Below are 22,265 nucleotides of genomic sequence, written 5' to 3' on the forward strand. Positions count from 1 at the left end.
ATATTTCACAAAGTTAATGCTGACGTGTTTCTGAGTTGATTTGTATGTACATGGGTTTGTAGTTGGAATGGGGTCTAGAGTACGTCCCCCCAAATTTGTTCAACTGAATTTTTAAAAAAGTCTCCAAAAATTTTGTTTTAATATATATAAAAATTAAATTCATTGCTGCATTTACGAAATAAGCGAAGCGGTTTTGTGAAATTTGATTCAAAATGTTGTGATTGACATTTCACCGACATCATATTCCAATATTCATTTCCATATCTCTATTTTACATTGGTATAACTATAAAATGGAATTTTTGTGTTTCTGTTTTTAAGCCAATTTAATTCATAATCTCAAATTTACCCACCCTTTGTGAGAATAGAATTTTCAACTTGGATATTTCAATAGACCTAAGATATTAGCAAAAGCATCACCAAATCTGGTGGTTTTTAAAGAAAATAATGTAAACTTGTTACTTTTTGTCTATATTTTCAAGTATAAGATTTTTTCCCCACCCTTTGCTTTAAATTCCTTTAAACAAAGACTAATTGTATACATGTATGTGCATTTCTTTTTGCAGTACCACAAAAAATATGCAAGATATCATCATATCCAGGGCATGTTTAAATATGCAAAAATAATAAAATATGCTACCAAGAAGATTAAAGAAAAGGGAATATTAGGTCTGTCACAGACATTTTACGAATATTAAAATATTCGTATGTTCTAATTCGTTCTGATAAAAAAACTCCTATTGAAAACACTAATACACAAGCTAAAAAGGTTTGTAAATGTACCCCCGGAATAATGTTTGACCAGTCATAAATATGTTGATTATGAGTCAATCCTGTTAAATTTGTACACAAATTAGTTCTAAGTACTCTGAAAATATACTGTAAAATCGGTGTTGAAAATCGGACAATATTTGTTCCTAGTCCCCATACAAGGTCCCCCTCAGAAAGTGACTTGAACATTCATAATTGTCTTATAATATCGTGATGAAATTGGACATAAACAAGTTTTATATGAACCTATATCTTTCTATTAACTTTTATGAGGATCGGTTTACAATTGACCCTACTCCCCATATAAGCCCATATAGCAGAAAAATATTTTATTACTTACTTTTCAAGCTTTTGGCTTGAAAAACTTGCCCTGATCATATCCAATAAAAGTAACATATATTTTTTCTTAATTTTTATGTGTGTATACATATTTTCCCATGTATGTATTTTATTTTATATGTATATTTTTTTGTGTACTTACCGTAATAAAACGATAACCCAACACCGATACTGTGCCAGCAATAATACCAATTAATATTGCACCATGAGCACCAATCAGTAGATTACAAACAGTACCAACAGCAACACCTCCTGCCAGTGTAGAATTCTGCACATGAACCATGTCCAATTTATTCTCGTGGCTGACAAGTGCCGATAAAACAAATGTTGTAACTGTAACATACAAAAAAAAATTGAGAAAAAACATGAAAAGCATTGAAAAAATTAAAAGAAAAATGTTATATGAGTTAAAAAAACAATTTTGTGTTACAAACGGAGGAATTGAGTAGGGGCTGGGAATAAAAAAAATGCCCAAAAAAAAAATTAAGAAAGGGAAGTTTACCCAAGACAATACAACAGATTTGAATTTCTGACAATTATAAAATGTAAACACTTTCTTTAAATGATAAAAATGCTAATATTGATGAAAAATTGTCTAAGAAACTGCTATATCGAGCCCTTAGCGCCAAATTATCGTAAGCGACATTTTAAATTTTTTTGTTTTATTGCAGAAATTAAAATTTTATGGACCGACTGATGTTTTAGCGTTCTCAGAATATCAAAATTGTTAATAACATCAAAAATATAGGGGGTAAGATTTTATCGTAAGTCAATGTTTATATTTTACAGTAAACAAATTTTATCGTAAGCGACACACAGTGGTATAGAAAAAAAGAGGGAAATAAATCTGTAACTTCTAAATGGTTAGATTGGTTTGAATGAAATTTCACATGCGCAAAGAAGAAGTGTTGCCGAGTTTAAGGTTTGAACGTGGGCTCATAGGCCCACCAGGGGCGCGACCAAGGGCCTTCAAAGTAGGACACCTCGGGTATGTTACATTTTTAAAACGATATTATTTCTTGGTTTGAGTTTCGATTTCAAAAACATTATACATGTGGAATCTTCTCATCGAGCACTACAAAAAACCTCGTCGTAGCTATCAAATATCTATTATAGCTTAGGAGATATTCGCATTTGAAAATTAAATTTTCAACATTTTTACCCACCCTACTCCAGTTTTTTGATAACAGCGTATCCAAATATTTCCCGATTTTCTCCAGTTTTCCTTTATTGGACTAACAACTATTTGACTATGTGTCAAATGGAGAAAGAACTGTTTAAAAATAATGACTAAGTCTAGAGTTATATGCATTTGAATTTAAAAAATTTTTAAAAAGCGATTTTTTTGGGAAAAAAGAACTTATTTTCTTTTTAAGTTGTCGCAAAAAATTTCTAAGAGGATGTATAAGGAATTTCTACTTTCTGAAAGCTAAGTTTTGATAAAATATTTTAAAGGAAAACCAATTTCAAAATTGACCAGGTCCTTTCAAAAAACACCTATTTTTTATGTAAAATAAAACTTTAGGGCAAAAATTCTCAAATCGCGTATCCGATATCAAAATATAGTAACCAATTATAGGTGGGTCAATATGTTTCTAATTATTTTGCATAAGGGTCCCGATAACCCTGGCCCTGGTATGGATATTATAGCCAAAAATTAGCATTTTTGGAATTTTTCAACACTTTTTTTGTAATTGCGGGATTGCTGATAATAAATTTCAAAATTCGTTTTTATTTTTCCATTTTAAATAGAAAAATTTACATAACTGTGAAATTTCATTAAAAACTATTTATAAATAAAAATTTAATTTCAATTCGAAAAATTTTTATCTATGCAAAAATCCAATAAAAAACATTTTTTGTCATATTTTCTATAAAGTATTCCATGAATTTTTAATTGTCAAAAGTTATAAATATTTTTGAAAAATAGACAAATAGCTTGAGCGAAATTATATTATATCGCATCATAACATTTTTAATTCTATGTATAAATTTCAAAATAATCAAAAAAAAACTTCTCCTGTAAAATTTGTGTTTTGTCGCTTACGATAATTTGGCGCTAAGGGCTCGATATTTTTAATAATAAATATTCTGGTGACCTGAACTATTGAAAATTGGTGATATGTGTGTTATGTTAATCTGATAAAGTACATCAACTTAGAAATTGAATAAAATGTTTATGCTTTACACATTACATAAATGCTGATTTATTATAATTTTTTTAAGGTCTTCCTCCATGGTAACCTTCCCTTAAAGCCATGTTTTTCAATTCTGTTTATACGAATCTATCAATTAATTTGTTTGTGGTTGCAAATGTAGTTGTTCCTAAGAGCAGCAGAATTCAACTGATAGTTGTTCGAAATTAGTTTAACTAAACCACAACTAATCTGTAGATTGAATAATTTTGTTAAAAAAAGGAGCCAAACAAATGTATATCTATTTATCATTATTAATAGAGGAAAACATAACAGTTAAGGTATTTTTAGACTACAATACTGATATTGATACTTTTCGAAAACTCATCATGAGGTTTACCGATTAGTCTACCGATCTCAAACGATGAATCCAGATGAACTCTACACTGAGGGAAAAATCGACAACTTAATGTTGTTAAATTATTCGCCGACGCATCTCTACATGAGTTGCTTTGTTTTATAAGTGAGTTTTAATTTTATTTACATTAAAAAAGTGAAAATATTTAAAAACGAAAATATAAAAGAAAGTGTAATTTTGTTTAATAGTGAATTTGTTGATGCAGATGAAGGTCCAGGCAGTGCAAGAAATGAGAAGATCACCGAATCCTGTGACGACATACAACTCCAAAAATTCCTGGAAACAATAAACATGCCTTCAGATTTTGTACATATAAAAGGAACTAACTATAATTAAAGCACCCCCTAAATGGATTTGTTCGAATCATAATTTTTTTTGATAAGAACGGCTTTTTTGGGATGTATTTTGTATATATTTTATTAACTAATATTGTTAATGTTCATTTAATATTCATTTAGTAAAAGATAATTTTATTAAAAATTAATTTAAAATGATAAATCATATAAAAACTCAATGGACAAAACAAAAGCACCCTCTTATAAGATGTTTAAAAATTTGACTCGGTACTGCATATTTGCAATGTGAGTTATCGGGAATCACAATGAATGGACTTAAAAATTCCAAAAGATAAAAATATAGGAAGACGTAGTGTCCAAAATTTAAGTTTTATGCAGTTTATTGTGAAAATAAAAACAATGACATGGAACAAGTACTCCAGTAAATTTAAAATTAATGTTATTGAAGACTGGAAGTCGGGCTTATCACTACATGAATTGAGTAAAAAATATTCAATTAACAGATCAGTTATTTTCAGGCTCGTTTCAAAATTGTTTAAAACTGGTCGCCGGCGCATTCTGGAGGTCGTTCGCGAAAAAAACACGATGTTATGATTCCTTGATCAAAATAGTAATACAAAAAGATCCTCCAGCATCAGCTATTCAAGTACGAACAAGTTTAAGATTATGCGTTAGCGAAATAACAATCCGCAGAAGAGTAGTAGAAGCCCGATTATTCAGCTGACGACCAGCAAAAAAAAACATTTCTAACAGCTAAGAACAAGAAAGCTAGACTGAAATTTGCCAAAGCCCACATCGACTGGAGTGTCCAAAAATGAAGGACAGTACTGTTCCCTGACGAATCCAAATACAACTTAAAAAGTTCCGCTGGAATAAGGCATGTACGCAGACCAAAAGGAGAAAGACTGAAGCCTTAGTATTGCAAAGGAACAATTAAACATGGAGGTGGCAATATAATGGTCTGGGGTTGCTTTTCTGGTCAAGAATTTGGGCCAAATCGTAAAATTTATAAGATTATGGATCGGTTCATGTACCGTGATGTATTGAAAGCTGTAATGTTGCCTTATGCCAGTGAAGAGATGCTAATTATAGGGAGCTTCCAACAGAATAACGATCCTAAGCACCCCTCCAAAGTTTGTAAGACTTGGCTATAGAGCAATAAGATTCAAGTTCTTCATTGACCTGGTCAATCTTATATACCCTTCACCAAATTATACCTTAAAATTTTAAATATTTTTAGGTAAACAAAATTTAATTTTTTGGAAAAAAAATTTTTTCGATTGGTTTTTTAAATTTTTTAAATTTAAAATTTTTTTTTTTTAAATTTTAAAAAATTTTTTTTTTGTCTTAAATTTTTTTAAAAAAAAAAAAAAAATTCGGGTTAAAATTTTTTTTTCCGATTTTGACCCATTGTAGGTCCAACTTACTATGGTCTTATATACGTTGCAAATGTCTTTGAAATATCTATCATTAGATATCCATATTGTCTATATTAATGCCTTAGTAATCCAGATATACAGTGGTGGCCACCAATTTAAGACAAATACTTGAATTTTTTTCATCAACTGAATTTTAAGTGCGATAGAGCCAAAACAAAAGGACCTCTAAGGGTATGAAATTTATTATTAATGTTTCTAGTTTCTGAAAAATGTTTGGAAAAATCGGTAAAACATATATGGACAAAGATATGTGGAAATACGTTGACGCACCTCAGCGAACATCCGCTGTTAATAACATGATATAACCGAAACTAATGGAACTAAAAATACGAAATCTGGTCCGAATATTTTATAATAATGAAAATATAATGATATAAATGTGAGAAAATATGTTTATTTAAAAAAAAATTGTTTGGTCAAGTTGTAGAAAAATTGTATGTGTTCGTTGTGAATATGTATGAATTGACACAGTCGAATAAAACACACTTGTGTGTTAAAACAGTCCTCATGCATACATATTTGTGGAAATATTTGAAAAAATAATTGACAATTACGTGGAATTTAGCAAACAATTTTTGTCTTAAATTCCTGGCCACCACTGTAGGTCAAAAATAGGTAAAAAATCGAGGTTGTCTTGGTTTTTTCCTCATATCTCAGCCATTTGTGGACCGATTTTGCTGATTTTAAATAGCAAAATTCTCGAAAGCATGTATGACAGAATTATTGAAGATTTGGATCCCGAAGATATCTGGGGTCTTCAGAAAATTGATTTCAACAGACAGACAGACAGACAGACGGACATGGCTTAATCGACTCCGCTATCTATAAGGATCCAGAATATATATACTTTATAGGGTCGGAAATGAAAAATGTAGAAATTACAAACGAAATGACAAACTTATATATACCCTTCTCACGAAGGTGAAGGGTATAATAAATAGTGAAAATTGCTGAAATAAGGATCGGAAATTTTCACGATTTAATTCATGCCGTTAAAATTGCCTGGGAAGGAATATCGAAAAACGCCATAAAAACATAATATCTTCTATGCCAAGAGATGTTCTTGTGCCATCCAAAGCAAAGGATTTTCAACAAAAAATGAATTAAATTTTTTTATAGTATATCCTTGAAAGGGTGCTTTAGTTTTGTCCGTTTCATTTTCTACCTTAAAATATTTTTTGATTTTAAGTTACCTCTTATAGAAAGTTAAACTTTGAAAGTATTTGTTTATCAATACTAAACATATTAACAAATGAAAATAATACATAATAGATATTTAAAACTTTGATTTTAGTTATGGCCAATACTGTACATATAATTATCAGCAATGTAGAATACAATAAGTATTTGTTTTATTTTTTAGAATGGGGACCTGTGGAAGAGGTGCCACAATTAGGGATGCTATTTGAAATTTCACATACAGGAACTCCGACAATTGACTGCAATGTTTTGCCACATTTAAACATGGAATATTTATATGTATTTTATATTTAAGTATTTATTCGTTTTGTATTTAAAAATAAATGTAAAACATGAAGGAATTATTATTTATTTCAATTGCCAAATCGTACACGAACGGTATCAAATCGACAACATATGGTTTCAAATTGACAACGGTGCGGTATCAAATTGACGAACGGTGACAAATTGTCAACGGTCTGTTATAAAATCGTACACGAACGGTGTCAAATCGACAACGGATAGTGTCAATTCGGCAACGGAATGGTGTCATTTTTTCGTTATCAAATTGAAACCGTTCGTGTACAATTTGTGCACATACGGGGTTGATACATTATTGACACCTATAGGAGATTATAAATGGAGTCTATTTCAATTTTGAGTAAGAGAGATTTGTCTAATTTTTACTTGAAATGTGTAAAGCTGGATTTTTGATTTCATCATCCGTTTAAAAACTGAAGATTTATTAGAATTTTTAACATTTTCGATTTGAATACATCTTAATAGTTTCGATATTCATATTTGTATGAAATACATTTAATTTTTTCTATTATTTTTAAATAATTTTTAATCTATATTTTTTCCAAAAAAAAAAAACATAATGTTACCTAAAATTACCAAACAACGAAAAATAACCAATAAAATTGTATTTAAAATTATATTGAATTCACTGCTAATTTGCTCATTCTCTAAATATTTGTATTCGAAATGGTACAAACTAAATAATAATTTATGTTAAATTTTCTAAACGCACGTACATATTTAGTTAGGAGCAACACACTCATACTACATAAACACATCCACATACGTATAGATTTCCGGTATTTGTTAGGAACAAGAGGAAACAAAGCAAATTCATATTTAATACTAACACTAATGTAAACAATTACACAGCCACATACATGGACACGGATGCAAACATACCAATTATTCACTTGTTCACCAAGCGAATTTAACAAATTGGTTGTAAATGTACAATATACAATATACAACTACAAATAGAAATATAGATACCCAGCGGAAAAAATATGTAGTAAATAGGCCTTCCAGAAGGCCTTATTTTGCAGACAAAACGACAGCCAGCTTCATGGCAAAATCGTTTCTATTTTACTTGACTTGTCATTGGGAACCAAGGTATTGTATACTCGCTTCTGTTAGAGGGATGATAGAACTCATACTTAAGAAGGCATATTAGAAGGTCTTCCATTGAAGGCCAGTTCTCCTGTAACAAGGGTTATAAAGGAAAAATATTCTTAATTAATTCAGTATAAAACCTTAAGAATGGACTTTAATGAATCACTTGTGTAGTTTTATGTTGGGAGTATGACTTAAAAATGCGAGATTTAAAATAGATTTTTATTTTTAATAACTTATATATCATTTTGAAGGGTACAAATCTCTAATTTCTTCTCACTTATTATACATTGTATTGTAAACAACAACGTTTTTTTTCGCTTCAAAAATGTCGAATTTTATACCGACAAGCGTCATCTGCGGGATGTTTTGCTTTACTTCTCTAATTTGAAAAAAGAGCCGCTGAAACACACCGTTTGATCCCCAAAGCTTACAGTGAATGTTTTCCATCGGTTTCAATGTGTGATAGATGGTTTATACAGATCAGAAGTTTTGATTTTTATTCGGAAGACTATGATCGCCCAGACCAACTAAATAAGTTTGAATTGGAGGCATTACTCCATAAAGATTGTTGTAAAACTCAACAAGATCTTGCAAAATTATTGGGAACTACTGAAGCAGCAATTTTAAAATGTTTGCGAGCAGTAGGATTCATCCAAAAAAAGGGAAATTGGGTATCATACGAATTGAAGTCGCAAGAGCTCGAAAGACGAGTTTGCATGACCGAACTGATGCTTGAACGTCATAAAAGAAAATAATTTTTACACATACGATAACCCGAAGCATAAGAGATCGTATGTGAAGCCCGTTCAACCAGCTAAGGTAATTCTCTTTATTTGGTTCTAGCAAAAGGGTCATATCTATTACGAGCTGCTGAAACCTAACTAGACCATCACAGGCAACCTGTACCGAACGCAACTGATTCGTTTGAAGCGAGCATTGGCCGAAAAACGCCCTGAATATGCGGCCAGACATGAAATCGTAATATTTCATCATAACAAAGCTCGGCCACATGTTGAAAAATATTTATAATGAAGATGGGAATTTTTGCCTAACCCGCTTTATAGTCCAGACCTTTCCCCGTTCTAATACTATTAGTTTCGATCCATGGAAAACGATCACTCTGAGATCACTTTGGAACACAGTATCCGAAATTGGCTTGATTAGTTCTTGGCCTCAAAACAGCCAGCCAGACGGACGGACATCATTTAATCGACTTCTTCTAAATAGTATTTAACAGATCTAGCCATAGGACCCTTTTGCGACCACCATGTACAGATCACTTCCTTAGCGCCATGGATATTTGACTTTGGTGTCGATTCGACTGTTTGACCGGGCTTCACATTCGATCTCTTACTCTTCTGTTTATAGTAATGTATCCATTTTTCATCGCAAGTAATGATTCGGTGTAAAAATGATTTTCTTTTATATATAGTATTCAAATATTGTTCTCGGCTTCAATTCGTATGGCACCCCATTTCCCTGCTTTTGAGTAAATCCTGCTGCTGACAAACGTTTAGAAGTTGCTGCTTGAGTAGCTCCCAATGATTTTGCAAGCTCTTGTTGTGTTTGAAAACAATCTTCATGGATTATCGCTTGAGCGCACAGTGGTTCATTATCCTTTTTCATCGGACAAAACTCTGTAACTTTTGAACCGATATAGATATTTTAGAAATTTTTTAAAAATAGAAAAAAAATTTGGGAGTAATTTCATTCAAGTGAAAAAAGTGTTCAACAAACAGGTCAAAACAGGTCAACAAGTATATATGGGCTTAAAGAGGACACTTTGGCCTTTCTTATGGTAGTAAAATTTGTTTAACTCCTTTTGACCCTCAGCAATTTTATTCCACTGAAATTCAAATTTGACTAAATTTGTACAGTGAGAAATCATACCAGTTCTTAAAGACTATTATCTTACCAACATAACAAAAAAAATCATCCAATTATCGATAATAGTTTGCGAGTACTGATAATTTACTTCTGATCAGATTTACAAAAATCACATTTTTTTATAAAATGACATAAAATATTTGACTTTAACAGCATGCCACGCAAACAATTGACAATATTTTTATCTAATTTTTTGGCTACCTTAGTTTCAATGTGCTTACTATTGAATGGCATTAAAATTTTTGAAATCGGAGTTAACAAAAAGTTGGACTTTTGGCCGATGAAATTGAGATATGAGCCACCATGCAGCGACACTTTTTTCAAATTAAAGAAGTAAAGCAAAACTTCCCACATATGACGCTTTGTTGGCACAAAATTGTACATTTTCGAAGCAAAAAAAACTTTGTTGTTTACACTATAATGTTCAATAACTAAGTGAGAATAAAGGACAGATATGAACCCTTCAAAATGACACATAAGTTATTAAAAACAAAATTTTTTAGAAGAATAAGCAAAGTCCTTCTACAACACCTACTGGAAGAAGGCAGAGTGGAGTGAGTATCGGATCTTAAGGAATGAGTTTACAGTTATTTTAGAAGGCCTACAATGTAAAGCTCCAGCTATTTTTCCCGCTGGCTATCTATGTAGTTTTCAATGTACACATCCATACACATATATGCATATTTATTATTATTTTTTGGTGTAAAATTAAAACATATTTTCCTCAATTTATATTGTAAATAACAAATAGGAAATAATACACAATATTATCCATTTTACAACTTGTTGGTTATTTTTCATGTACATTTACATGTGAATGTCTAGTATTTGTATTTGTGTGTTTTTTTTTTTTTGAAGTAAAATGACGATATTAAATGCAAACAAAAAAAAAATAACAATATATTTAATAGAGGAAAAACAAGTAAGTAAATACATGAGGAAATCCAAAAAATTTTGTATAATATAAACATGTGTTAGTTGATGTGTGTTTGTATTTGTATTTGTGTGAAAGTGGACACATTGAAACCACAGGAACCTCTAATAGTTGATACAACAGCAGGACAACAAACCAATTACATGGCCATACAATTAAGGGCAGAAATATAGACGAATGTGGTTTTCTAAAAGCCTAAAATAAAAACAATAATTTGCACAGATATTTGTGTAGTTTTAAAAAATGTACCACTTTGTCCATGTTTTTGGGTGAACGGGAAGCTGTTTGATAATTGATCGCTCCATTCATATCTATTTTTGATAAAAAACAGACCAATTAGTTGTGTTCCAGACTAAAAACTAAGAATTTCATTGGATATCTCAACATTTTTAAATGTAGTTGAATGTAATATTTTAAGATATTTCTTGATATAGAGTTTTAAAATCCATTTCTTTATGATTATTTAATTTACAATCGCTGCCCTCAACTGTATAATTTTTTACATGTACAAATATCTGTATGCAGAGTTGTGTATATTTTTCGTTACAGCAACAGTTACAATAATATTTTTATATTCCACTCACAAACTAATTAAATGTCAAATAGTTGCGTTAACACATTTCGCAAAAAAATATACCAAAAACTGAACAAAATTATTTTAAACACGTACTTATTTTCATTCATTTATACGTTCGTTCATCCATTGCTACCTTCAACAGCAGCATCCTAAAATACCCCAGCAGTTTTACAAGTAATCAATGTATCCTTTTCAATAATGCCTGATCTCTTGGCTGCAGCAAACTTATATATTTTGGGTCATTTACTATTTCATGTACTATGTGTAGTTCAGAGAGAAGTTAATTTGTTACTTTATACATCCCCAGATAATCTAGCGTAAAGACAATCCTTAGTTTAGTGTATCTAAATAAAAACTCCTCTTAAGAAAGTAGTTATTTTTCTTTTCAAAGTAAATTTTCATTTTATTGTTCATTCAAAAAGAATTTGAAAATAACTGACCCTTTCTAACTAACTCGTAAGTTATTGGAGAATGCAACAATTACAAACATTAAACTATTAGACTGTCTCTTCCTTGAAGGAAACCTAGGGAAAAGTGTCTTCAAGTCTTCAAGGGAAAAGTGACTATCTTGGTGACTTTTTGGCGACATCGTCTACATTTTTATACCCTTCGCCATGAGTGGCAAATTCTACATTTTTTATTTGCGACCCCACGATGTATATATATTCTGGATCGTTATAGATAGTGAAGTCGATATAGTCATGTCCGTCTGTCCGTCTGTATGTTGAAATCAACTTTCCTTAGCCCCTAAATAACTTACATACATGATTCATACATCAATATGTCGGGAATTCTTCCGGCTCGGTTGCTATTTAAAATTGACGAAATCGGCCCACAATATGAGATATAAGGAAAAAACCGGGAAAACTCTCGATTTTTGGCCTATTTTTGATCTATATCTGGATTACTGAGTCATTAATATAGACAATATGGATATCTAATGATAGATATTTTAAAGTCCATTGCAACGATGTATGTATATAAAGCTATAGTAAGTTGTACCTACAATGAATCAAAATCGGGAAAAATATTTTTTAAGCCGAATTTTTTTTTTATAAAAAATTTTTTTTTGTCCTAAATTATTTTTCCAAAAAAAAAATTTTTAAAAATTAAAAAAAAAAGAATTAAAAAACAATTTTGAAAAGAAAAAATTGTTTACCTAAAAATATTAAAAAACAAATTATTTTTAAGTACAATTTGGTCTTACTTGTTATATTTGTCTATGATGAGAAAAAAAAAATAAAAACATGAATTTGAAGAAGACTATTATGAATTCGTACCAAATGTTAACAAAATATGCAGTTTCCTTATCTACCTCTACATCAGAAAAGTACCAAAAGTTTAGACTAGTATTACTAAAATGTACTAGAGAGCCTCTGGTACCAATGTCTACATATGGTCCCAAAAAAAGTACCTAGTCAATAGTACTATCGTCAGTAGTAGACTTCCAATGACATGCATATAGTAAATTGCATTGATTGGGGTATAATAAGTCACTAGTACTGGTGACTATGTCAATAGTAAGTCAGTATAGTTTCATTTTCTACTTAAAGTCAGTTAACTTCCAATTAGGACATGTAACATGTAAGTTCGGTCCAGTCACCCAGAACTGCTGGGATATTAATATGTGTGAAAGTGTGGTAGTACACACAAACACATTGGGTTACAAAATTACAACAATAATTTAACGCAGCTTGACAGACAGACAAACAAATAATGCAAACATTGGTTGTATTTACATTGTCACACCAATGCCAACTAAACTGACATACACACTTCATTCTCTCCCTCTCACTCTCTATGAGACACACAAACTCTGACAAATAATGCAAACAAAAGCCTTCCCCACAAACATGTTAAAGTAACTAGTTACAGTACTAGTTCTGGCAACATATGGATATCGAGCCAAAAGAACTGCTCGTCTTTTGAGGCCACGAACGAATGAAGCCAATTTCGGATACTCTGTTCTGAAGTGAAGCGTATCCCAGAGAGAGCGTTCTGCATTGATCGAAACAAATAGTAGTCGGACTATAAGGCTGCAAATCTTCCCAATCACTTCTTTTTAATTAGTTTTTAACAGGTATTGCAACATGTAGCAGAGCGTTGTGATGATGGAATATTACTGTTTCATGTCTGACCGTATATTCTGGGCGTTTTTCGGCCAATGCTCGCTTCAAAGGAATCAGTTGTGTTCTGTACAGGTTCCCTGTGATGGTCTGGCCAGATTTTAACAGCCCATAATAGATAGAACACTTTTTCTCCCACCAAAATACAGATAATTACCTTTTCATCATGGATATTTGGCTTTGGTGTCGATTCGGCTGTTTGGCCACGTACCATCCCTCCCGCTTCGGGTTATCTTAATGGATCCATTTATCATCGCAAATAATGATTCGGTGCAAAAATGATTTTCTTTTAAAGCGTCTCTCGGCTTCAATTCGTATTGTACGAAATTTCTGTGCAGATCGCAATCGTTTTGAAATTGCTGCTTGAAATGATTTTGCAAGCTCTTTTTAAGTTTGACAACAATCTTCATGGAATAATGCTCTCCAATTCTCGGTTTTCACACATTTTTGACTGACCTGGGCGATCTTTGTCTTCCGTGTCAAAATCACAACTTCTGAACCGAAGTTGAAACCGATGGAACACATTCACCATAAGCTTTGGTGAGCACTACACCATTTCCAATTGTATTTCAGAAATTTCTAATTATATTTCAGAAAATTCCAATTGAATTTCAGAAATTTCCAATTATATTTCAGAATTTTCCATTTATATTTCAGAATTTTCCAATTATATTTCAGAAATTTCCATTTATATTTCAGAATTTTCCAATTATATTTCAGAATATTCCAATTATATTTCAGAATTTTCCAATTATATTTCAGAAATTTCCATTAATATTTCAGAATTTTCCAATTGTATTTCAGAAATTTCCATTTGTATTTCAGAATTTTTAATTTATACTTAAAAAGTTTCTAATTGTATTTCAGAATTTTCCAATTGTATTTCAGAAATTTCTATTTGTATTTCAGAAATTTTCTTTTGTATTGCTATTAGAAATTTCTGAAATATAAATGGATATTTCTGAAATATAATTGGAAAATTCTGAAATATAAATGGAAAATTCTGAAATATAATTGGAAATTTCTGAACTTCAATTGGAATTTTCTGAAATATAATTAGAAATTTCTGAAATATAATTGGAAATGGTGTAGATGTGCTTCAAGTTAAAGAAGTAAAGCAAAAATTCTCGCAAATGACGCTTTCTTGGCACAAAATTCGACATTTTTGAGGCAAAAAAACTTAGTTTTCAATAATTAAGTGAGAATAAATGACAGATATGAACAAGGTGTCAAAGTCGACCACCTCTGGTTAGGAAAACTTTGACAACCTTTATCTTACATTATGTTCTATGCGGGGTGTCCAAAAACTTAATTTTCTCAAAAGGCCTCCTCTACGATTTATTTATATATCATTGTGCAATGGAACCAGAAGTTTAAAATATTCGGCTTTATTACCACTTTTTCTTTCGATCGACCCTACTTTGTGTCGTAGAGGATTTCCTATTTTTGTATATCCATTGCGGACAATCTCTTAAAGATATGGTAGTTGTATGTTTCTATCCCTAGTAAACTTTTTTACTTTTTTTTGTGAAGTTCAATTTGGTTCAAACTTACTAAGTTATTTATATAAAGAAAAATAAATTTAAAATTAATTTATTAAAAATATTTCAATCAAACGATCATGGAATTTTTATTAAATGATTAAGCTTTTTGAAAATATTTCCATGAAAATTTTTCAACAAACCTACAACAAAAATATTGAATCTATAGAACTATAGTGTAAGCTATTTTAAGAATTGTTTGCAGCATTCCGAACATTTTTTTTTATTATTCTTGTCTTTTATGATTTCTTGTTAATCCCTTGTGTATGTTTGAGTACTTAAGTTTTTTATACAAAATTTATTTACGCATAAATCTTTTATCTAATAGTTTTGTTTATAACACCGCAGCATTCTTGACAGGCAATTGAACTTTTGTTTTGGTTCATTTATAGGTACATAAAATTAGGAAATTTATTATGATGAAAATATATGTATGTATTTGACCATGGATGAGGTGCTACGTTTAGAAACTTTTCCCTTTCATTAAATGTTTTATCAGACAAATTTATTTTTAAACCTTCAAGGCCTTATGTTTTCGTGAAAATCTTAACAAAAATGTTGACTGGGTTGCTGCTTTATTGAAAAACCAAATGTTTAATGTGTGTGAGCGAAGGCTCATCATACCAGTAAGTGATCAATGTTTATAATGGTGGATTAAATAAAACAACAAGGATACTCAATGACAATACCCTACAATAACTACAAGATAATAATTGTATTTGTAACTACATATTTAGATACATATTGAGCCGTAACAGCGAAAATAGCTTAAACAACAAAATATTTGATTTTCGGTTTCTGATGAAAATTTCATAGGTCTGCCAAATACAGTTATGATTTCAATATTTTAAGTACACATTCTTTACAAATATGTTTCTCTAGTAAAGTTTTGTGTTCTGCATTAACGATATTTTTGCTGTTAGGGGTAGATATTTTATACTATTTAAAGTATTGTAGCATGATTAATAAAAAGCTTTTTGTTCAATATTTTTAAGAAATCTCTTAATTTATTAAGGTATATTAAAGTCGCTTATGCCACCTTTAAAATATATTATCTTGTTCTAATATTTATTATGATTCTATTTAACCTCTCATATATACAGGTGCCATTTACAGTTAATAATCTAACATAGACACAAAATTGGAAATTTAAATTAAATATTTAGTTGTCTAATTTGGCGCATTACTTCATGTAGTTTAAGGAAAACCAATTTATGTTAAATACAAAATTAATAACTTAAAATTTAAAGCGGGATTTACAATAGATGGAGTAACTTTGAACGCGATTTTTGTTAGTTAATAACTTTTATATCATTTTGAAGGGTACATATCTCTCATTTATTGTCACTTAGTTATTGAACATTAACTTCGAAAATGTGCCGCTGAATCACATCAATTGTTCACCAAAGCTTATGGTGATTGTGTTCCATCGGTTTCAACATTCGAGAAATGGTTTGTACGGTTCAGAAGTGTTGATTTTGACACGGAAGAAAAATATCGTCCGGTTCGGAATTCTCGGACCCCAAAAAACCAAGAAGAATAATTTAGGTATTTGTTATTTTACTTGTTTGTGGTATTGTTGTCACCCACTTTATAGATATCCGACTAGAGCAACAACTCACATTTGCTGCAGTTTTTATTCAGGAAAGAAACAACAAAATGTCGAAATCACTCATGGTAAAGGGTGTAATAACATACCCCATTCCAAGGTCTTTTGTGGAATTGGGTGGTTAGTTTATTAACCACCGTGGCGGTTGGCATTAAAAATACTTATGATACAAATTTTCTTAGCGTACACCCAGAGAAAAAACAACTTAAAATCACTAAAAACCATATTGAATCAATATCATTTTTTATTTAATATGGAACAATATTAATTTAATGTTTAAAATTATTGATTTATCGTATTTTAATATAATTTTTCTATTATAATCCATTGCAATGAACATTATTGAATTAATATGATGCCCTCTATCACCTCTGCTATTCACTATAGTGCTGGATGACATCATGAGAGAAGAGGAATAACATGGAGCCTCTCACGCCAACTCGAAGATTTGGATTATGCGGATGATATTTGTCTACTCTCGCAAAAGATCTCCAAAATGCAAGCAAAGATTTGGAAAGATTAGCACGTAATGTTGGACTTGATATAAATATCAAGAAAACCAAAGCTATGAGAATCAACAACGTTAGCACTGATAACATCATACTACAAGACCAACCAGTTGAATACGTAGAAAGCTTCTGTTATCTAGGCAGTACAGTATCAAACAATGGCGGCGCTGAAACAAACGTAAATAACAGGCTCAATAAAGCGAGAGCGGCATTAGGAAGACTATAACCAGTAGGGAGAATCTCACAAATATCCAGATGTACCAAGCTTAGAATATTCAACCCATGTGTAAAGTCTACTCTGCTGTACGGAAGTGAAACTTGGTTAGTATCGAACACCATCACGCAAAAACTACAGGTATTCATTAACAAGTGCCTCAGAATCATATGCAGAATATTCTGGCCTCATAACATCAGCAATACGGATCTCTGGAACCTCTCCAACGAGGAACCCATACTAACACAAATAAAAAGTAGGAAATGGAAGTGGATCGGCCATACTATCAAAAAGAATCCCGACAGTATAACAAAGATGGCGCTAGAGTGGAACCCTCAAGGTTCAAGAAGCCGTGGTCGTCCAAAGAATACATGGAGACGCACTATACTCCAAGATCTAGGATAGTGCAATCTTACATGGGAAGATGCGAAAACAACTGCAACAAATCGTGTAAGATGGAGATGCTTTGTGGAAGCCATATGCTCCCAAGAGGAGTAATGGAAAAAATTACTCGTTCTTATTTTTAAGTTGCATTTTTGAAATTAATATATTAATCTAACCAGAGCACATAAACGATGACTTAAAAAAATTTAATTGTTAAGCAAATTTGAATTCAAGTACAATTTCGTAACAATAGAAAAGGTGGTTAGTAAAGTGACCACTAAACCGCAAAGAGTTAATCGATTTATCTCATTTTCAATACCAAATCATTCAAATAAGAATATTTGCAATAAACTTCATTTTCCAAACTCCTCTCGTTTAGGCCCTATCATGATTTCAAAAGACAGACAAATCGATGAGATTTGTTACATACTTTTTTTCAAAATTACATTTTTACTTCTCTTAAACTTTTATCTTATTCATACAATTTACAAAATTTCATTACCATCTCTATAATAAATATACTTATATAAAACCAAAAAAACCCTTTCTTCTAATTTATTATCTTGTGTAATATTGGCATCTATAGAGTGCCACATGGTCAGTGGTAATCAGCTGTAATTTACTAATATTTATATTAATTTAAGTTGTATTGTTGTCGCTGCTGCTGCTGTTGCCTGTCGTCGTTATACAACTATTGAGTTTAAGGCATGATTACAGATTTAAACCTAAACATTAAACTTAGTTACACTATCATTGTTAATATAAATAACAAACTACAAATTAAATGTACACATGACAACCATAAACGAAATATTAGGGTGGTGGCTGTTTATGAATATAAATATAGCTTTAAAATGTATCTTATTGGAACTTCGGATTTTCATATAAATTTTCTTGAATAGTAAGTGTAAAAATCTATTTTTAGCTATCAAGTAATTTGGAGAAAAATAAATTTTTTGAGAAACACATAATTTGATTTATTTTATAAGAAGCATTTCGGGGGAAAAAGCTTTGTATTATCGCCTAAAAATTTGTTTAATTAGGTCTCCGGATTTTCATAAATATTAAAAAAAATGTTTGTTCGAAAACTTTTGTGAAAACCTCATTTTTTGAGATATAATTTGAAGTTATTTGGAAAGGAGCTTTGTTTTACTTAAAAGCTGTTTTTTACGAAAAGGCTTTTTTGAGATAACGCTTTTTTCTAAAGAATAGCAGACCGTCTGAATCCCCCAAATATATCCGCTTTTTTGTCTATTATATTTTAAAAGCTTTTTTCAGAAACTTTTCAGATTTGATTGATTTTTGTAAAAATAACAATTTTCCATTTTTTTTAGATTTAACATTTTGAACAAAATTAGTTTTAAAACTAATTATGAGAAAAAAGCTATAATAATATAATAGTGAAAAAGCGGATATTATAGCTTTTTTCTCTATTATATTTTAAAAGTTTTTTTCAGAAACTTTTCAGATTTGAGAGATTTTTGTAAAAAATAATAATTAAAATTTTTTTTTTTAGATTTAACATTTTGAACAAAATCAGTTTCAAATTTAATTACGATGAGAAAAAAGCTTTAAAAAATAATTTTGAGAAAAAAGCTTTTTTAAAAAAGAACTTAGTTTGAAAAAACGCGATTTTTTGTCTATTACATTTTAAACACTTTTATTCGGAAGCTTTTCTGTAAAAAACAAACTTTTAAAAATGATTTTGAGATATAAAAATTTTCAAAAAGTTTCTTCTACGAAGCTTTTTCTGAGAATGTAAATGGACAAAATATGGTTAAAGAAGCTTTTTTTTTAAGGAACATTTTTGAGAAAGATCCTTAATAAAATATAAAAATTAGATTTTTTTTCTATTATATTTTGAAAGCTTTTTCTCAGAAGCTTTTCAGATTTGATTTTTTTTTCAATTATATTTTGAAAGCTTTTTTCTCAGAAGCTTTTCAGATTTGAGAGACTTTGTTTGGTAACAAATAACAATTTTGATAAATATTTTTTTTAAATAAAATTTTTTAAACAATTTTGTTTTAAAAAAAACACAAATTTAAAAAAGAGCTTTTTTTTAAAAAAAATTCTTCTAATTAAATATGTCCTTGAAAGTAGAGTTAAAAATAAAGGAAATTGATTTTTTGGTAAAAAAGCTTTTTAAAAACGAACTTTATTACATTAAAAACTTTTTTAAACAAAGTTTATTTTGCGAAAAAGTTTTTTACTTCTTTTTGCTTTTGAGAAAACTTTCTTTTAAAAAAAAACATTTTTTTATATTTTTTGTAAAAAGGTGTTTTTTTGGTGAAAAAGCTCATCACCATTATGTGAAGTCACCCTAACAGGTTACTATAACGATGTAGTCGAATGAAATAAAAACAAAATACTTCAACTCAGAACCTTAAATCCAAACTAGTGTAGTTGGTGTTGCTGTAGTTGCAGTTTATGTTGTTGTGTTGTGTTGTCTGTATGTATGTATCATCTCTGGCCATTTTACACATGTACTCGTATACGGCATCTATTTACACTGGTATTTGTTGAAGTTGTTTTATAGCGTTACATTGTTGTTGTTGTTGCTGTATTGCTATTATTATAGTTGTCGTGCTGTTGTTGTTGATGTTTTATTGGTAATACTAACTAACTAGTGGTCATACTAAGGCAAACCAAACTAGTGTACAAACACTAATACACAAATAATATAAACACAAATACACAAACAAACAAATCTAAACAAGGTACACACTACTACTTACTTACTACCACCGACTACTACTACTAATATTACAACTACAGGCAGGATTCAATGTGACCATGATATGCTATTTGCAGTGTATCTGGGAGTGTGTAACAAGGATATTGGAATTTAAAAGACAGTATCATCATACATACATACAGACAGACAGACACACATAAAAAGTATTTAACGTATAGTATTTAGTAGTTTAGATAGATTTTTTGTCGTACTAGGTTTTTTTTCGAATAGTTCTATTCTATGTTCGTGTTCGTATAAGCCCCATGGATTTAACTATAACACCTACATTGAAATTTAAGACTAAAATACACTGTGCCAAATATAGTTTTAGATATAAAAGTTGTGATTACCGGAATTAGAATGATAAAATTAAGGTTTTAAATAATTTAATTGAATTCAATATATAAGCAAAATGGAAATTTTAGGTTTTTTGTCATTTGAGTTATACTGGGTACGATGCTATTGACATACGAGGGTATATCAAATTTTATTCCGAAATTGATGCCCTGCTTTGAAATTTTAGAACAAATAGGCAAGGTACAACATTTGTCATTTCGTTTCTGGCATTCATAGTATTAGTCGTAGAACCAAAAAGTTCTGGGTCTTTATATACCGTCCGTTATTGGGACGATATGGCCTCTCCCATATTAATTCCACTTCCAAGAATCACTTAGATACACATAAATCTTTTAAAAATATCGTAATTAGTTTAAAATTTAACATCTAACTATAATCCTCATGTACACAAAAATCCCCGTAACTAATTTTATGAAGATCGGCTCATAACACTAGTTTACAAGGTTTTTGCTCATGAATTGAAACATATGGGGATGTATGTATTTAGGTCTTCCAACTTCGGAAAAAATATTTTAAAAAATCCTGGACGTCAAACTTTTGAGATATTTCTTAAAAACTAAACATATAAAAATGTACATTAAATTAGGACAAAAAAATTAAAAGTGAAGTGTTTTAGTCTTTTTTTTATAATTATTTTCATTTGTCTCCCTCACGACACTCCAACAGTAGTCTCCTAGCATATTCTGGTTCCAAAAACCTTGATAATTAACATCGAAAAACTTCAAATCTTGATGGGAATGCTCTCCATGTTCGTCACTCAGTGTCCGAGGTTTTCCGGGAAAAAATCCACATGAGAATGTAAATAGTGAATTTTGAGGGACATATTTACGCCCATCAGTTCAAAATTATGTAATAAATTCGCAACAATATCTCTGTAATTTTGACTTTTATTATTCCCCAAATATTCTTGAACAACAGGTTTAAAAGAATTCCATGCTGCTTTTTCAACATCGGTTAATAGACACTCAAATTTGGTATCACCCAAAATTTTTCTTATTTGAGGACCCACAAATATCCCTTCTTTTAATTTAGCCAAAGAAAGACTCGGGAACACACTGCATAAATATTTTTGGTTTTGTCTTATCTAAAGCTTTTACGAAATTTTTTAAAGTAAATAAGCATTTTGCAGTGTTTGTGTTATAGGAAAACCTCGATTTGACTGAATAATTATTCCGAAAATAAAACAAAAATGGTCTGGGTTTATTTTACATTTTCTATAAGATATTTTAAAATAATTTTTACTTTAGAGTTTTGTACTTAATAGCGATTTATTAACGTTTATCTACAGGAAAGATGCCCTTTTAAACAGTATTTATTTTTTTCTCGTTAATTTTTTTTGGAATTTGTCAAAAGAATACAACTCTGAAAGTATCTAGTAGCTTCGCCAGAGTGTTATGTACC

General features: G+C 30.3%; 1 protein-coding gene across 1 annotated transcript in view; it reads right to left on the reverse strand.

Annotated features, from left to right (window-relative positions):
* Positions 1-22,265, reverse strand: part of Rh50 — an 89,321-nt gene that overhangs the window by 11,874 nt on the left and 55,182 nt on the right. The window contains exon 5 of the mRNA XM_065504701.1: positions 1,252-1,442. Coding sequence (XP_065360773.1) covers positions 1,252-1,442 — 191 coding nt within the window. The remainder of the gene's footprint in view (positions 1-1,251; positions 1,443-22,265) is intronic.

Source organism: Calliphora vicina, chromosome 3 (genome assembly GCF_958450345.1).
Source record: "Calliphora vicina chromosome 3, idCalVici1.1, whole genome shotgun sequence".
Lineage (NCBI taxonomy): Eukaryota > Metazoa > Arthropoda > Insecta > Diptera > Calliphoridae > Calliphora > Calliphora vicina.